General features: G+C 42.9%; 1 protein-coding gene across 1 annotated transcript; it reads right to left on the bottom strand.

The window, feature by feature from the left end:
- Positions 1-302: 302 nt before the first annotated feature.
- Positions 303-16,753, bottom strand: LOC146208352 (MFS-type transporter SLC18B1-like). The gene is made up of 13 exons (XM_084587258.1): positions 16,210-16,753; positions 14,084-14,179; positions 12,532-12,605; positions 9,405-9,552; positions 9,252-9,320; positions 8,533-8,632; positions 7,398-7,567; positions 7,204-7,302; positions 6,725-6,813; positions 5,316-5,411; positions 2,859-2,933; positions 1,716-1,809; positions 303-420 (listed from the first exon to the last, which is right to left on the bottom strand). Exons 1-13 carry the CDS (start codon positions 16,498-16,500, stop codon positions 388-390), a joined length of 1,434 nt encoding a protein of 477 aa, XP_084443384.1. The 5' UTR covers positions 16,501-16,753; the 3' UTR covers positions 303-387.
- Positions 16,754-19,087: the final 2,334 nt, after the last annotated feature.

Below are 19,087 nucleotides of genomic sequence, written 5' to 3'. Positions count from 1 at the left end.
GGAGCTGCAGACAATTTCTTTATCCGAACCGGTCGCTACGGTCTCTTGTTGAAAAACAACTACTGTCCTGTGGGCCCCCAACACCTGCTCGCTGTTCCAACGGCTTTGTGCTCCTCCAGTTTGCAGTGGTGCGTGCGTGATGACCCCCCTGCGGATGTCTAAGACTGGCTCGCACGCTCCATCGAGCTCAAGAGCGGCTTTACTGGCCTAGAACACGTTGCGCGACAGAACGATATGTGGACACTTGCTCGGTGTGTCAGCGCCACAAACGTTGAACTTCTCAGCATGCTAACAAAGGATGACACAGGAGGACTCCAGCCGTTTATTTCTTGCGGCCATGCTTCAAAACAGGTCTTGAGCGTGCCTCTGCTGCCGAGAGAGTCAGTTTCACTTTTTCTGAAGGAATAACAAAGCTGGCATCTGGAATGAATGGACGCAATGAATGACTTAAGTGGAAATGCCATACGTGCCTCCAGTTCTACGACACTGTTGAATATTTAAGTCTGTAAATTTAAGTACCTATACGCCATTCAGTTCAGTCTGAACCCATTTAAAAGCGGTTTTGTAAAACTATCACTGGAGGTGAATTTTGTTCGCGCTCACGGGACGTGCATTGCGATTTAATTTCACAAAGTCCAGTGAATTGGTATTATATGCACCGAGCATTGCGATGGTTGCATCGCCTAGAGCTTGCGACTTGGAGCACTGTTTGGGCTGCCGAGTGCGCCCGCCCTATTGGTTTCATTAGCAGTTGAGCATATACGGTGAATGATGATCGCTATAAATTTGAACATTTGTGTCCCGTAATGTCTGAACCGCGAGAAAAGAATGTTGTATTGTAGGATGTATAAACTGCTGCTAAAGGGGTCGGAAATGCTTCCCTAGTTTTCTGCACATCCTTAACAACAGGGATAGTGTAGTTAGATCCGCTGCATGAAAATGTAGAGCATTTCGGAGTAATAATTAGACTTATTCTACATCGTCCTGGCAGGTTTTCGGGAGTGACAGTTTTCCTGGTAGGTTAGACTGGGGGCCACTGAAATTTTTTGTGGCCACTAATATAAAGCAACTTGTTCCTCTCGCCAGTGAACAAACATTATCTAAGGAAGCAACTTTGCTACAATTACGAATGCTTTTCACAAGAGATGTAATTGTGCAAGGATATGAGGAGTTTGTGCGTTGTAAAAGTTATTAACAGCGGTTTTCGAAGAACTTGCCGACGCTTTATAAACAGGTTATTTTCTGTCTTGACAAAATATTCAGGTTGACAGAAGCGAAAAAGGAGTAGGACGCTCGTTCGGTTTTTTGTGCATGAATTACGGAGAAATGCGGGGCTCAATCTGGCTGTACGTGATAACGATAAATAACTGATTAAATATCAATATGAAATGAACTACTGGATTACCGCCACGTTAGGCGATTTTGTATAATCTTATCTCTTTCTCTCTCTCTCGACAGAACACTAGACACTGAACTGAACAATTCGTGAATAAGAGTACGTTTTCTGATTGCGTTTATGGAACTTCTATCCAGAAGAACAAAGTATACTCAATATTTCGTTGGTCAATAGTTCGAACAGATTTTCAATGCGCACACGTGTTACAGCACACAAAAAGATAACAGCAGCCATCAGCAAGTGCGCGTGACGAAAAATTTAATTGTCGTTACACTAGATAAAAACAATTTTCGACATTGTTGTCCAAACGTTCGCTTACCCAAGCAACCAGAACTCCAAGCAGTATCATAGACCCGTTCCTGAATCCCAGTGCTTCGACCAAATATCCGCTTACAGGTGGACTTATGGTAGCTCTGGCGAAACAAAAAAGAAGTAATAACTAGCACTTACAATACAAAACGGGGGGTAGTGCTGGAGGCAAAGTCGTTTTCCCTTAGATAAGTCGAATCCGCGCTTTGTTGAATAGCTGTGCGTAGTGTGAACGCTTAAAGTCAAATAAGCTCGCGTACACTCAGGGACGTTACAGAGAAATTGAAGTTGATCCGTTTTGACATACTGCCGTGCCCTACTAATGCAAAGTTATTTTTATTAAAAGGGATATTTTATAAGCTCGAATGGGTAAACTTTTTTTGGAAGACACTTATTGTCGCCAGTGGATGTTTCAGAAAGCACACTGTTATGACTTAAAGGACTTTATTGGTTTGCAGATGTACACAGCAAGAAAACACTGTCATTTATTTTCTCGATATGATCACGGTGTATTTTGCATTAAGAAAGTCGCTGGAAAAAGCTGCTCTATTTTAAAAGGCAATTCGACTTTGAACATTTCCCTAATACTGGATCTGAACTCATAAATGTGCCTTTCATAGACAGTTAGGACATGTTTTTTTGTCGTTGTTGTAAGGAGAAAGCTCACAAAAAGTATGCAGTGTCATGAACTTGTCAGCGCCCCAGTTATATTCCTGGAGAATCTAAATGTCTGTGTATATTTTTATGTATGTTTTAAGATAAACTGAAAGAGGCTAGTGTGGGCAAATAGAAAAAACAAGTACACTGCCTAGCCCGCACCATATAAAGCACGGCGGGCTACTCAAACATACAGAGTTTACTTTGGGCTAATAAAAAAACAATAAAGATAATGTTTTCTAGCGCATACCGCCTAATGTACGGCGAATATAATTTAACATACAGAGTTAGTGTCTGCAAGTATAAAAGAAATATAAATAATGTCCAGTCTTCACAATATACAGACGTAAACATTACTGTACTCTCTTAAGAAAATGCATTATGCACAAGAGCACTCGAGATAGATGTTATAAACCGGCTATCCTCATACCACCTACGGGTAGCCAGTCTCTAGGGATGATGCGTCACGTACTTGCGCTTGATGAGGGCAGCTTACCCAGAAACGTAGGAGATGAATATTGCTCCACAGACAAAACTGCTGGTGTCAATGTCTTCTGGGTAGCCTTTAGCGCTGCGACAAAGCAAAGACTTGGCTGACGCAACAATCTTGACACTTCGATTATTTCTTCATTATGACTCACATAGTACTAACTCTTCAACAAAAACAATCATAAAATCCAAGCTCATTTACTGACAGTGCAGAAGATAGGCGGAAATAGTAATGAAAACTGTAATAAAACAATTTTGTGCTGTAACCTATTGTTGACTGGAAAACTGAGCATAATTGACATGTCGAAAACGGTCTGTCAACGTCTGCGCAAATCTTAAAACGTTAAAGAACACCTGAGAAGCATCTGAACAGCACCACTGTGAAGTATAAGCTTAAGGAAAACCAAGGAGATGAAGTCACTCATTGACCTTTCTCGCTCGCACAATACTGTGGTAAACGTGGCGTTATCGTGAAGCAGCTGTGAACCTGAAATACTTGGAGGGGGGGGGGGGGGGGGGTTGGTGTAGCGCTTTCCAGGGTGGGTCATAGATGGCGCTAGCTACACTTTGTTCAAGATGGGCCCCGAGTAGGCATCCGAAGAATGAGGTCTAGGACGGTAGGTAGGTAAGCGGCTTTTTAAGGCTTGCAACGTACTACGCTAAAGGCGGTGACAAAAAAAAAAAAGAGCACCTGTACTCCCCCCAGCTCCTAAACAGCAGTCGCTAGCGCGGTAATAGGGATGGCGCGAAAGATTTCACAGCTGTTTTAACCGGAAGCCGTTTTTTGAAAGTTTCGTTGTGTGCACCAACACCATACGCACCACATGAGCTACCTGGCAAAAGTTATGTTTTATTGGTTTTGCTCTTTTTTTTTTTTTACGATGTCATCTCTTATGGTGTTAACGCAGTGCAGTAATGTTCCGTGATTTTACTAGAAAATGTAAACCACACTATTATTAGATATTGTTTGCGGCAGTCTACATCTTAGTTTGTAGTTGTATTGAGTATAACACACTCGTTTTGTATACATAAGAAAGATTTCATTTCCTGGAGTTGTCGGAGGGTGGGCGCGACCCGAAACACTGTAGGCCTCTTGGAACAGTGGCTGTTCCAGGTAGCCGCAGCGCACCATTCAATGCGTAACGCATTTTTTCGGTTATCCTATCGCATTCGGCCGCCTTGACCGCCTTATCATTTTTACGCGAGGCTGTATGAAGCCCCCGTTCGTGATGCGTTTCTTTGTCTTGGTTTAATACCCGCGTAACGTCCCTAGTCCTCAATGTGCCTGCATCTTTCGAGTGATGTCACATGTGTCCGTGCGTTCGCCTGCTCTCTAGTGAGTAGCACGATAAGCTGTGCTCATTAGTCGACACACTCGAGCGTAATGACTATGAGGTTTAAGGTGTCGTGCTGGCAACATGTCTACCCCAATGACGATGGTTAGAATACAGCACAACAAAGACAGATTTTTTTTTCCTGAATGATGGCGCAGTTTCCTCGTGTTTTGGAGCCAGTTTTGAAGCTTATTTAACTATCCACACTTCGGCGATATATATATATATATATATAAAAAGAGATGTTGGAATGCGCCTAAGTAGAATAGGTGGCAAGTCTATAATTGCTCAAAAAGTTCGCAAGGAATCGCTGTACAGAAACGCTCCACTATTATACCGGCCTAACCTGAATATTTGCAGTCGTGCGGATGTGTTTTTAAAAGCGGTTAATTATTAAGCACCCGTTTAGGGAGTGCAATGGAATGTCATAGAAATAGTTTCTTTGAACGGATATTTTAGCCCTGAGCTGCAGAACAAATACCGGTGACGCGCATTGTGCAAAGAACATTCAAGGCACTAGATGCCGATTTTTCCTTCGCTTCTTGCTAGCTCGACTGACGGAGCTGCTCAGCGGAGAATGCGTTCAGAGCTGTGCTTCAGTCAAGAGCGAAGGGTTGCCGCACGTCATCCTCAGACAGATATGGCTTCTTCCCGCTGTACCACCCCTGTCCCTTGAGATTAGCGCGAACCTACAGAGAATTCCCAAACAGATTTAGGACTTCTCCCCGACCTTGGTATCCATCATGACAGCGTATATATTTGCGCAATAATATCCAGCCGACAAACTTCCGGCACATTTTGTGAAAGTGCTTAATTGCCTAAGAACAGGAGCTGACGTCCTTGTAATGCGCGATTGGGGACTCCAGGATTTTTAAAATCGATCTTCTTGTTCTGTTCGCTTCAGCTGACTTAAATGGTGGTCTGGATATTTGGACTGCGTAATGTAATTCTACGCTGATGTCTCCATTGATATAAATCAATATTATTTAAAGGAGTGCTTACGTCAACACTGCTTTTTCAGTACTAACAGAAAATTAACATTATCCAGCCTGGGGTAACATTGTACCGGGTGCGCTATACTGACACTTGAATAATAGTTGGGCTGAATTATCACTGTAGTTACCACTTACATTGCTCGCTTGATTGCACTTGAGTATGAGAGCACGTGCATGGAGGCAACCCCGGCACCAAGAAGGACTTGGGAGGCATAAATTAAGCCCATGCTTCTGTAATGCAAAAACGACAACTGCATGTCAGCAAGCAAAGCTACGATGCTGGTTGGAGGAACAAGAAGAACCTGCTAAAGAAAGCTGACAGCTGATCCTGTTTGGAAAGCTTAATTCATGCCAAGAAAGCAAGGCCAACTAAGTCAGTTTTGCTTTAAATGATTACAGGATTAAATATATTTGATGATATTGACCACAGAAATGCCTGAAACGTGTAACTTCAGGATACAAATGTCACGATAAATCTCTCTCGAAAGCCTATTCTGCCAGCTTGCGCCCACACTTAGATCACGACTTGCTTTGCGCCGGTAATGCCGTGACACAGAAGGTATATTACTCATAAGAAAGTGGGGGACCATATTTCATTTGGTTGGCAGGCGTCAGGTGCTGTGGTTTCAATCAAGCACATCTGTTAAAAGGAGGGAAATAGTAAAATAGCTATGCTGCTGATGACGATTCTGAACGCGATGAGGTTTCAGATTTTGAAGACTGCTTAGGTACGGTTCACACTGCATTACAGTTTTTCCTGGGTGTTTAACGTAAAAATTCGAATGTTTTTTTGCTGTGATAACATAGCTTCATATACGAAACGCTTATTTTTTTTAAAAGAGTATTGCGTTTTATTGATATCATAGCTTATTATTTTCCGTTGAATCGCACCCTATGAAGGTGGAACGATTAACTTCTGATTCACTAGCGTTAGGTGAAACCTGGTTTGATTTGGTTAGCAGAGTTTAACACCCGAAAGCGATCAGGATATGTTGGAAGACCTAGTAAAGGGCTCTAGAGTTATCGAGTACCAAGGGTTATTTAACGTGCACTGACATCGCAGTGTACACGGGAACAGTAATATATAATGACTTCAGCTTTGAAAGAGCGTCTTTTTCGAACTATGAACACATCTATGACACGCAGAATATATTTAAAGGATGACATTGTTTCGAAATATAGTTTAATGCTAACAGACATTCTACTAGTAATTGTTCTGGTGTCCTAGTTACAGCTGTCGCTATCATCGTGCGTTGAAGAGACGTGCGATATCTCCAGGGCATGGAAAAAAACATATTGTCCACAGGCAGAGAGAATTTTCAGCGATGGCGCTGTTTGGCATCTACTGTAAACTTCTTCACATATTACTTGATAAAAAACAAACGAGAAAAAGAAGACAGTCACATGTACACGTGCTCAATGCTAACAGTTAGTACAAAATGACAGTTCTGTACTTTCGAACCATGGTTAAATTACGCACGACGCCCAGTATAACAAAGTAAGTATATACGTTGCTGTCTTCTTTTATGTACGAGATTCCTCACGGGTGGTAAGGCAGAAATGGCGCAGGACCCATGACGATGTAACCTGCGACGTTGAGTAGATGCGCAAGAGGTAGGAAAAGGATCTCAGCCTAAACAACGTGGGAAAAGAAAACACAAGCGAAAAAATTTTGAACTGTAGTAATTGCCTAATATGATTAAGAAAATAGCAAACACTGAAACTATTTTCTCCGTGCTAAAAGAAACAGGCAAATCTTTTCCCCTTTTTTGTTCGTGCGTAGCTTCATACAAAAGAATAATTGAACAGTTAGTTGAAATGCTTGAATAGAAAGATTAGCCAAAATGTCTGCCCTCCTCACATGTTATTTAATGTTAGCTTTTTAAGTTTAAGCCAGGTCGCTGAGAGCTTTGTATTAACTCTGTATATCATTAAACAGGAAACTGACTCAGAACATTCTGAGTAGAAATACAGAATTGTGGAGCACAAATATTTGAACAACTTGAAATCAGATTTTTCTTACCTTATAGTGGCTGATGAGGCCGCATATGAGCGATGCTATGCAGAAACTGAGCGAGTATACGCTGAAAACTGAGCCAACGTCTGAATTGCTTTGGTGAAACTGGAAGGAAAATGCCACTTGTGAAACCTGAAAACAGGTGCTGGCGAGCAAATAAAATGACTGAACTAGTGTCTTAACGTGCATTTTTTGCGCACCTGGTCTAAGTAGGGTTCTAAAGTTGGTTCGAGGAATCCGAATACTAGACCGTCGAGGAATAAGTTAAATAGCAATGCAAGAAACCTAAGGTCCCGAAGAAGCCGGACGTGCCTCACGTCGTTTTTCGTTGTAGGGCTGCCGCGAACAGCTGGCGGACTGGTACTTGCGGCTGGAAAACGAAGGTAAAATATAATACGGCGTCTGAGTGCAGTGCACAGCGCAAATATTGCGCGCAGCCATGTAGACATTGTTCTTAAGCAGTAAAGTTAGGCAAGTTTAGTCACTGCCCAGAGTTTTTCACCGATGTCGTTGGCTGGATAGCGACATCTGCTCACGAAATTTCGTTTGTCGTTAGAAAGATGTTTGTATGAAGGGGTGTAAAAGTGTAGAGAGCTGCGAACCTTTACTGCAGAAATACGGAAGTGTGAGCATTGTTTGTGCGTTTTTTCGTTATTAGACGCGTTATTTTTTATTGTTCATTCTTGATCTTTCTATTTTGTCAATTTTATTTCTAATATTACTTCATGTATTTATTACTTTCATCTTTAATAATTTGAATTGTTTATTTCCTTCAGCTCCTTCAGCGTACTTAAGCTATCAAGGAGAATTATGGGCACATTCACAGAAATTCGGCGGATTACATTCTTAATTCGGTTCCACATACGTGTTAAAAATGATCTAGGTATAAATCGAACTTACACTTTTATAGATGGACCTTGCGATTGTAACCGGAACTCTTTTAACACATATGTGGGGCAAGATTAAGAGTGTAGTAGTGGTAGTGTGCTCGGCTGAGACGCGGAAGGACGGTGGTTCGATTACTGACGTGGATACGATCATGTTTTATAAATATTAGTTCACGAGTACATTATCTGGAGGCGCGCACGAATGACATACTTTGATGATGCCACCCATGAGTCAGGAAATGCTTCGCATTGAAAGAAATTATAAGAAAGTAACTGTTTGAATGTGACATTATATTTCAGTGGATTGTTGATAATTTACTGGCATCACAGCGGATACTTTTCAAGATTTGTGTGCTCCGAATTACTTTCTGCTCGTCATTTCCAAAAAACCAGAAACCCAAGCAGCTTAACAACTACAAAAGAAAAGTCAAGATATTCTTTTCCTTACGCTCCCGGTTTCTTCTGAACACCGTCGTCGTCACGATAAAAGGGGTGGAAAGGAGGAACAACAAAGAGACCACTAAGAAGGATGCTGGATATCCCCACAGCTGAAAAAGAACAAGGGAAAAAAAATTATTTCTTAATGCGTGATGGTTTTTTGTTTCCCCAAAAAAAGGAAGTTTAAAGAGTCGTGACATATTTGTCTCCTTGTCTCTCGAATTGCACCCATGCAGCGTCTCTCGTCATGAAGCTACAATTTAGAGAATAAACAACTTTAGGAAGCCATGCATGACCTTAGGTGTACTAACGGGAACAAAAGTCTTTGGACCGCACGTGTGGCGGTTTTGGACTATAAGCACGACGTAAGTGATTTATCACCTTATTTCTCTAGCACACATGAAAGAACTAAAGTCAAACTTTCACATCGAGAAATCGGCTCCAAGACTACTGGATGATACGACAGTTTGCGCTTTAGTTGCAGTTTGCGGGATCCACAGACTTTTGTCCATGATAGTGCATATACAGTCGCGGCAAGATGCCACGAAGCACCTACTTAAATTTCTTCTAATTTGCAGGAGACACCTCTAAGCAAAGGTATTCTCGTCGAGAATCGCAAAATGCTTTTACCAATATAATATGCTTAATATATCCGCAACTGGTCCGACCAAAATTTGCTGCCTAAGCCCACGGCAGTTGGGCCATTTCAAATATTGTACCGTGACTCACATCTGCAATTGCGCCGCCAATGATAGCGCCGGTCGATCCTCCCGATCCCCATAAAAACTGCATTCCAGCCTAAATGTCGGGATAGGAGAAAATTGTATCAGTTGCCGCGTGCTGTTAGAAAAACCACAAGTTCTCTGCGAGATCTCAACTCACCACAGCGAAGCCCAAGTTATCCGCGAAAATGACGGTGGCTGTTGCATAACTGGCGACGCTGTAGAGAGATTCGCTCAGTCCTCCTACTGCACCTCCAAACAAAGCTATGCCAAGCATCAAATAATCGCCCGGGATCCAGTAAAGGGCGCTGCAACAGGTAAAAGACAGCGACCGAACACAAGCTCTCAGGTTTAGAGTACTATGAAAGCTTCTGAATTAGAACTTGAAACGTGGTTAGGTATAGTCATTTAGGCTACGTTTGTAGTTATATGAGCGCTTGAAATATTTAATATTGCGGCAGTTGGAAGCAATGTTATAGGAACATTTATCAGTTTAGAAACTGATTGTTGCGATTGAAATTATTTGTTGGTATAATTAGCTATTTCTTCTTAATACTATACAAGATTGTCCTAACCGGGAATCTCAGTCATGCAGAGAAATGCTTGACTACTTATACACCAATGAGAAGATTCGTTAGATGAATTACAGTATAATGATGATTTCATGAAAGAGAACAATTTTATCGCTGAAGCTGTGATTGGTCGCGGATAGCGTCTTGATTCCAGAGATGTACGAGTAATCGCTCATTTAAAGAGCTGTGGCGACCGTTATGAAGGCGTGATCGGAGGCCAGAGGGCTTCTGGACTTTTCTGAGCCCTGCCAGTACGCAAGAGCTATTTCTGTTTTTTATAAGTAAATGTGTTACTCTTTCTCTCCTTTTGTACGTGGAATTATAAAGCCACTGCACTCGTGATAGACGTTTAGAAGTGGTGGGTATGAATCAATGTGTGTACGTTAATAAACTGTAATGCATGCACATTACAGGAAGTTGAAGCATGAACCCGCGCGTTCTGTAGACATCACATCACACGAGTTGAACATCAGAGTCGGTTGTCCAGTATCCTCGGCACGCGGTCCGTCCCTGTAAACCAGATTGCGGGAGCAGCTTTGTCAGGAAGGAGTTTTACCACTTTGCCTTTCTGAGTACAATGGTACTTAGCTTAAGTACAGCCTGTAAACCAGTGCACGCAACCTAATTTATTTATTAGAGCGTTGCTCTTAAGCGCCCTTTTGGTGGCTGAGCCGCACCGCTGTCGGGGCCGTTTTCGGGGTAACCGAGCAATAATCACGATTCTGGAACCACGAGAGAGTCACAAGACAAAGATAATTTCACAAGAGAGAAGATCCACGACATCTGCGCCACTCGCTCGTGGCTCTTATTTCTTCTCTTCTGAGAAATTCTTTTTGGCTCGTGCGAAAAGGAAGAGTTCTTTGCAACTGTACATACATACATGCATACATACATACATACATACATACATACATACATACATACATACATACATACATACATACATACATACATACATACATACATACATACATACATACATACATACATACATACATACATACATACATACATACATACATACATACATACATACATACATACATACATACATACATACATACATACATACATACATACATACATACATACATACATACATACATACATACATACATACATACATACATACATACATACATACATACATACTTTTTTCGGTGGAGGCGAAAAGCAAGGCGCCCGAGTGCTGTGCGATGTCAGTGCACGTTAAAGAACCCCAGGTGGTCTAAATTTCCGGAGTCCTCGACTACGGCGTCTCTCATAGCCTGAGTCGCTTTGGGACGTTAAACCCCACAAACCAACCAACCAACCAACCAACCAACCAACCAACCGACCGACCGACCGACCGACCGACCGACCGACCGACCGACCGACCGACCGACCGACCGACCGACCGACCGACCGACCGACCGACCGACCGACCATACATACATACATACATACATACATACATACATACATACATACATACATACATACATACATACATACATACATACATACATACATACATACATACATACATACATACATACATACATACATACATTTTTCGATGGAGGCGAAAAGCAAGGCGCCCGTGTGCTGTGCGATGTCAGTGCACGTTAAAGAACCCGAGGTGGTCTAAATTTCCGGAGTCCTCCACTACGGCGTCTCTCATAGCCTGAGTCGCTTTGGGACGTTAAACCCCACAAACCAACCAACCAACCAACCAACCAACCAACCAACCAACCAACCAACCAACCAACCAACCAACCAACCAACCAACCAACCAACCAACCAACCATACATACATACATACATACATACATACATACATACATACATACATACATACATACATACATACATACATACATACATACATACATACATACATACATACATACATACATACATACATACATACATACATACATACATACATACATACATACATACATACATACATACATACATACATACATACATACATATGTACGTCCAACATATGCATGCATACATACATAAGCACCACTCAAATTTGTTGCCTCAGTATGCACAAACTCTAAAACGCTGTGCTGAAATTGGCATTAGGGAGTATTGTGATTGGCCTCAGAATTATTTATTTATTAATATTTCAAATACCCCTGACTAAACATTTTGGTTGGGTTTGGATATCATCAAAAAAAAAACGAGTTACATGAAATATATCGCTATTTGGGGCCCTTGTGTCCCAAAAGATTGCATTTTGCTCTATAGTGTTTGGCATTGTGGAAGACATATGGCGGTACTGAATACTTTGCCTACCTTAGTTTATTTATAAACTTGCAGTTGATGTTCACTTTCAGTGCATTTTTTCGACCTTTTGTTATTTCATATTCCCACAGAACTGTGGTTATTCATTATTAGCTGTGATACCCTTTGAATTTTTGATACACGTGGCACCATTGCGTGCTTCCATAAACTCGCGTGATTTTTGATACATTTTTGAGGAAATTTCTAACTTTCCGGGAAGTCTTCTATTTTGTAATTAATGTATACAGGCGGTTCCAGTTTACGCAATAAGTAATACTAAGCTTTAGAGATCTTCCAAATTAAAGAGCACAATTCAAAAACCGCGAGGGAATATTGTAAAGTCCGGAATTTGAATTCTCGGCTTAAGAAAAAGGTGAAGGCAAATGCGTCATGCAGTGGAATGAGTTCGAGGATCTTTCCTTAGTGGAAACTTACCCGTACAAGGCATTTCCCAGAAAGTATCCCACCTGGCCTATAAGAAATACTGTTTTTGGAGATGTCTGCTGGATCTGGAAACAAAATAGAAAGCCATCTGTGTTCAGTCTGTGGTGTACGTTGTCTTTTCACAACAAAACCTAATTATATATTTCGCGAACCAAAATATGTCGTACACAACTATATGCCATGTTCACGTTTCTGGTGGCTTACACACACACACACACACACACACACACACACACACACACACACACACACACACACACACACACACACACACACACACACACACACACACACACACACACACACACACACACACACACACACACACACACACACACACACACACACACACACACACACACACACACACACACACACACACACACACACACACACACACACACACACACACACACACACACACACACACACACACACACACACACACACACACACACACACACACACACACACACACACACACACACACACACACACACACACACACACACACACACACACACACACACACACACACACACACACACACACACACACACACACACACACACACACACACACACACACACACACACACACACACACACACACACACACACACACACACACACACACACACACACACACACACACACACACACACACACACACACACACACACACACACACACACACACACACACACACACACACACACACACACACACACACACACACCCACGCACGCACGCACGCGCACGCACGCACGCACGCACGCACACACACACACACACACACACACACGCACGCACGCACGCACGCACGCACGCACGCACACACGCACGCACGCGCGCGCGCTTGAATTTTTTTGAGGGCAGGTTTCGAATTGTATATAAAATACTTTCTTCTTGTATTGCATATCGTGTGTGCGTTTGCACATTGGGAACAGAGTATCAAGGTCCATGCAGCGTCTGGGAGCCGCAATCGCCGAAACCTCGGTCTGAAGGCACAGTTACATACTTTGTCGGTTCGAACCCCCCTCGCGAGCAAACCTCTGATGTATGCTTTATGATAAAAGAAATGGCATGGCTCAATATCCGAAAAGCGGTACGACAAACGGTTGCATCGCAGTTTTGATCGAAATGTAGGGTTAACTGTCGCCGCATGGAGGTCCACCGGGGCTGTCTACATATAGAAGAACAAGATGCATAACGTTGTTTGAAAAGGCGGAGGCTCCGGTCTTGGATGGGTCTCTATTACGAGATTTTGTTGTCATAGGCTGCGAGCATCGAGGCCTCTTGACGCACTGTTTGGTCACCTCTCAAGCACTGCAAACAACGCCGACGATATTTCTCTTAATGGGAGCAGCAAAATTTTTACCTTGAAAGTGAAGGAGACAGGTTTGTCGAATGTTTTGTTGATGTGCTTGTAGAAAAAGTTTATATATATATATATATATATATATATATATATATATATATATATATATATATATATATATATATATATATATATATATATATATATATATAATTCTACTTACCAATTTTTTCGCCCATGCTGAACCAATAATTGTGGTTATCTTTCCCAGGGAAAACACAAATCCATATTCCCAGGCCTCGAGACCTCTGGAGACGGCCTAGAAAGCCAAAATAAGAATTCGCATTGAGGTATTCGACATTTTACTGTTTAGCATGTGCAACCAAACCAGACTTCGATAGCATTCCTTAAAGAACAAAATAAAGTGGACCCTCTTAGCGAAGAAAAAGCGGCGCAGAGAGGAAAACAAAGCAAATGCAGTCGTCGTTTTTATGTTAGGACTGCTTTCATTATGTTCTCTCTGTGCTTTTTAATTATTGAGTTTTTGTTTTTTGTGGGGGTGGAAGGGGGGCTGGGCAGTGGGGTTCGATGGCAAGGGATGGAGTAACCTTAATTTCTAGTGCATATTTGAATTCCTGCAAAACAAAGGTTGAGTCAGTATCGATTCTTTTCTCTATCCGTTAGGCCACAGCCAGCCGGATGTACTGGCCCGAATTTCTTACGCATCCTTACTGAAAGTTTCACACCAACCTTCAAGTTTATCTGAAAATGGCGTTTCATCTCACGGTCAGCAGACCGGCAAAGATGTGCTTAGTAAGATGCTGCCTTCCACTGATTGATTGATTGATTGATTTAGAGGAGGGGAAAGGCGCGGTAACTGTCTCACTTGTTTTCTGTGAACACCTCAACCGCGCCGTAAGGGATGGGAGGAAGGTGAGAGTGAAAGTGGAAAGAGTTTTCTAAATCCCATCGGGCTTGAAGTACTGGGCTAAGTACACAATTTATTCTCAGAATAATTTTCGGGGAAAACAAAGAAGAGCCCCAAATGAGGACTATAAGCTTTATTGATTTATGGGCAGAACATGCTTTCTGCTATCAGGTTTGAGAGCGCTTTCGTTAGAGCTTTTAATTCTAATCCACCTGCGAAACATGCCTTAGAGCATCTATGAATATTTGTTTCTCAATTCAACCAAAAGAGATTTACTGATCGCGATAAAATAAATAAAAAAAAATAACTTTGGGGACTTGTGGAAAATTTGAATCTAATGTGGACTCAACCGACCACTACCAAGCAGAGTGATGAAAAGAGTTGCATTTAGTGCACTTTTTAATTCACGATGTCAGCAGACCACGGAACAGAAAAAGCGCTTCCACACTTCACAAGAAGTACAATTTCTTCCAGTTTTCTATCAACTTTATTAAAATAGAACTCTGTCAAGTATTCTCGTCTTTCTCTGCCTCATTTCGTTTTCCTTCCAAGCAATAATTGCGGTGGATAATTTACGAGTACACGACTATGCATGTTACTTCTTAGTTTAACGCGTTTTCGTGAGAGGCGGGAATGCTTTACCGGTGTAGGCTACTCCTTGTTTTGCTGACTCACTGCAGTGGCTCTGTTGTCACTCGACTACTGAACCCAATGACGTGGTATTGAATCCCGGCTACGGCGAACGTCTTTGGATGGCGCTGAAAACATGGCGCCCATGTGCTGTGCGATGCTAGTGTGCGTTAAAGAACCTCAGGTGGTATAAATTTCCAGAGCCCTTCACTACGGCGTTCCATAGGCTGAGTCTCTGTGGAACGTCAAACGTTGTAAACATACGAAACTCATCTCGCTAATAGTGTATAATCACTGAATATCTAACAAAGAAAGGTACAGTTTAACAAGTACAAAGGAAATGAAATGAGACAATCCTATTTTTCCGAACATGTTCTTCTTTGCTTATGATGCACCGTAATTTACAAAAATAAATAGGCTGGTGAGACCTACCAGGAAGTGGCATGATTGCTTCGAATTCAGAAATGACCTTTTTGAAGTGAATCTATGGAATCGCTATCCGCCTATGGATAATATTTTTCGATAGTATCAGGAGCATGGAAGTGATGTCTGGCTTTGGAAAATATGGCACTTATCACACATTACAAATTTACTCACCCTCACAGCACGTACAGATGTGCAAATCATGCTTCACTTCTCCCCCGTGTCGATTGTAGATTCAAATATACTACACTAATTTCTCGATACGAACACACACAATAATACCAACTGGTATATTTTTTTTTCTGTTAGCCCGCTTCCCAAATGCTGTGTAAGCTCGCGAGTACAAGTCACATAGCGTCGAATCTTACCAATGCAGGAAACAGCGGGGCCAGAAGCGCGTACGCTGCAGCTACCCAGAAATGCGTATGAATGATGGGTAGTAGCGGCATTTTTCTTCTGCACTTGCGGACGAAGCTCCCGTCATTCTCGGCCGGCGAGCTTGTCTCACTGAACTGCACTTCATCGAAGCCGTCCGAGATTGTTGCCGATTCTTCCACCTCATCCTTGTCGATGTCGGCTTGTTCCGCATCTTCGGGTCGAAGCACAATCGGCGCGTACGGTACGTGTTGTCCGGAGCCAAATCCCTGGGCGTCCGGCATTCCCGACGAAGCCGATGTAAACGCCCAGAAAGGCTTGGGCTTCTCTCAGCTTCTCTATCGTAGTTAAGTCTGTAAGGCCGCCTTGCTGCTTTCTTGGGGAAGAATGACGGCAGAGCTTAAAGAAGGGCTAGTGCTCCTTTCTCGAGAAAGATTAACGGCAGAGCTTGACGAAGTGGAATGCTCGCGATTCGTGGCTATTCGCTGCTTTTCTCGTTCGTCACGCGGACGGCGCTACAGGTACGCCCGTTGAATCCTCAGCACAGAGCGTCTGCGCTGCGCCGCCGCACCTGTATGGCGGATCGCATTGCCGGAGCGGAAACACGATTGTTTCACTTGCTGCTGTATGAAACGCGGCCCCGTCGACATCACAACCTGTGCCTGCACGTTGGAAACCAGCCTGGAGTAAAACGCCGGCGATTTTGATTAACCTATGCTAAAGCTGTAGAGGTATTACAGTAGCGTTTCAAGTACGTGTATTAATAAGAAGACGCACGATACACGCATTAGCAAAGCGAAAAAAAAAAAAGGGCCGACAATCAGACAGTGTGGTGCGATGATCATGTGTGAGCATTGCCGATTCTGCCTTAATGCTTCATAAAATCAAAGCGCTGACAATCGAAGCTTTTGGAGATTTTACCAGTTTGCTCAGTACAAACGTCTGAACTTGCGTCAATATTTTTCCTTTGCTGAATGCTTGCCGCTGTCATATATGGAATATTTATGCCCCCCCCCCCCCCCCCCCCCCCCCTCCTTCCACTTTCCTTAACATCCCGTTTTTGTATAGGGTTGGACTCGTGAGTGGTGGATATGTGCCTCGGGATGGTGAAAGTGGGTAGGGGCTCGTAAGGGAGGGCAGATCGAGGGTTGCAGTAAGGGGATCGGCAGTAATCCAGCTCAGGAAGTGCCTTGTGGAAGGGGCTGAACCCAGCTGAACCCTGAACTGTGCTGTGTGCTGCTTCTGGAGAATGGAAGTTAGCTTCCCCGCCAACTGTCACCAAGTTCAGAAAGGAGTAGAGGGAATAGTACCGAGTACGCAGAAAAGAATATAGCTTAGAAATGTGTCACTATGGCTACGCATGAATCTAAGCTAAAAACAGGAATGTCATTGTGAGATAGAGATGTTATCGAGGATATTTGATAAGGAGCGTTTTTTTTTTTTTTTTGTGCCGTGTGGGACGGTGCATTTGCACCCCATAGCATTAAAAGACTTATTGTACTAAAACTCAGGCGTTGTCGGAGTTGTGAGCAAAACTCACCTGCATGGGTATGGCAGGTGGTAGTTGATAGCTGGCAGCTGGCAGCTGGCATGGCCCAGCATTGATGTTTTGATCGTTTGCCCGACTTAATCAGAACGCACGGTATAACTAAGTTGCGAGGAGCTGCCAACTCGTGTCGCCATTTGAATTAGGAGAGCGAGATCGGAGTCGACCTTCCAGGCCTCTTGGATGTCGAATAAGCCACGCAGGCACGTTCATACAGCTGAATGAAAAGTTTATTTCATATATTGGTGGTCGCCTAGGACCGGCACTTGGATAGTGCTGTAGCTTAGGACTGTACGCTAATTACAATATTCGAGATATTAGAGGCACACATTAGGCATTAGTATATAAGCAATCAAAAATTACACTAACGACAACGCGGAACCGCAGGGGAAGGCGCAGACGGGTGTCATTATTAAGTGTGCCCGTAATTATTTTGTTTCTCAGAGATATTTCTCAGAATCCTACCTTGGGGCCTTAAATGTGGCAGTTGACTTCAAATTGTATGCCGTTGTTGTTGTGCGTGTGTGCTTCCCTCATTGCTACTTGTTGAGAAGATGCCCCTTCAGATAAAGTGACGCAATGTAAAGACAAAATGATAATTTAGAAAACAAAAACTCACCTGTTTTTATGAAGGACTCATCAAATAACCAACGTTGGAAGTTATCACTGGTGGAGCACGACTTTTTCCTTGATTTTACGCTTTCTTTTTTTTTGTTCCTGCACCGTGCCAGGCCTTTTTCAGCGCCTGTTTCCTGGCTACTGCTTCTTTATCAGGCAGTACAGCTAAGAATGAACTAAATTTTATTGCCAAAGGAACAGTTGATGGTGGAGAAGATGGTAAATAGGTGCTCCCGACTACATAAAAATTTCGGGTGACCAATGTCCACTCCACGGCTCGGTTTAGTACGTCCGGGTCGTCGTGTGCCTTTGATTATCACTCGTAGCAAGTTAGGAATCAGGCTTGATTCTTGTGGGAGATTTTGTGGGCTCAACAATCACAAATTTCGTGATTTAATGTTGCTGTTTGGCCGCAGAGACGAAAGGTTTCGCTGATGTTTCAGTTTAGAAATCTGCAAATGGGTTTTAGGTTAGAGAACGTATCGTGTTTGGTTTCCTCCACAGTACCTATTGCTTTCTTAACAGTAAGCTGTGTGATGGCAGGTGCACGTTTCTCCCTGGTCAATAGTGTGTGGTGTAATTTTGTTATCACGTGAGAGGCTTTCCGAAGGGCTCCATGTTCAAAACGACGTCCACAGCTGAGCCGGCTTCTACTCAAGAGTATGTGTTGGCTGCCTCATTACCTGGGTTCCCCGCCTGTGCTGGCA

Source organism: Amblyomma maculatum, chromosome 1 (genome assembly GCF_055883805.1).
Source record: "Amblyomma maculatum isolate TAMU_Amacu chromosome 1, ASM5588380v1, whole genome shotgun sequence".
In the NCBI taxonomy this organism is placed as follows: domain Eukaryota; kingdom Metazoa; phylum Arthropoda; class Arachnida; order Ixodida; family Ixodidae; genus Amblyomma; species Amblyomma maculatum.
The sequence above is the reverse complement of the archived record's forward strand: the minus strand, read 5'-3'. Positions and strand labels throughout refer to the sequence as shown.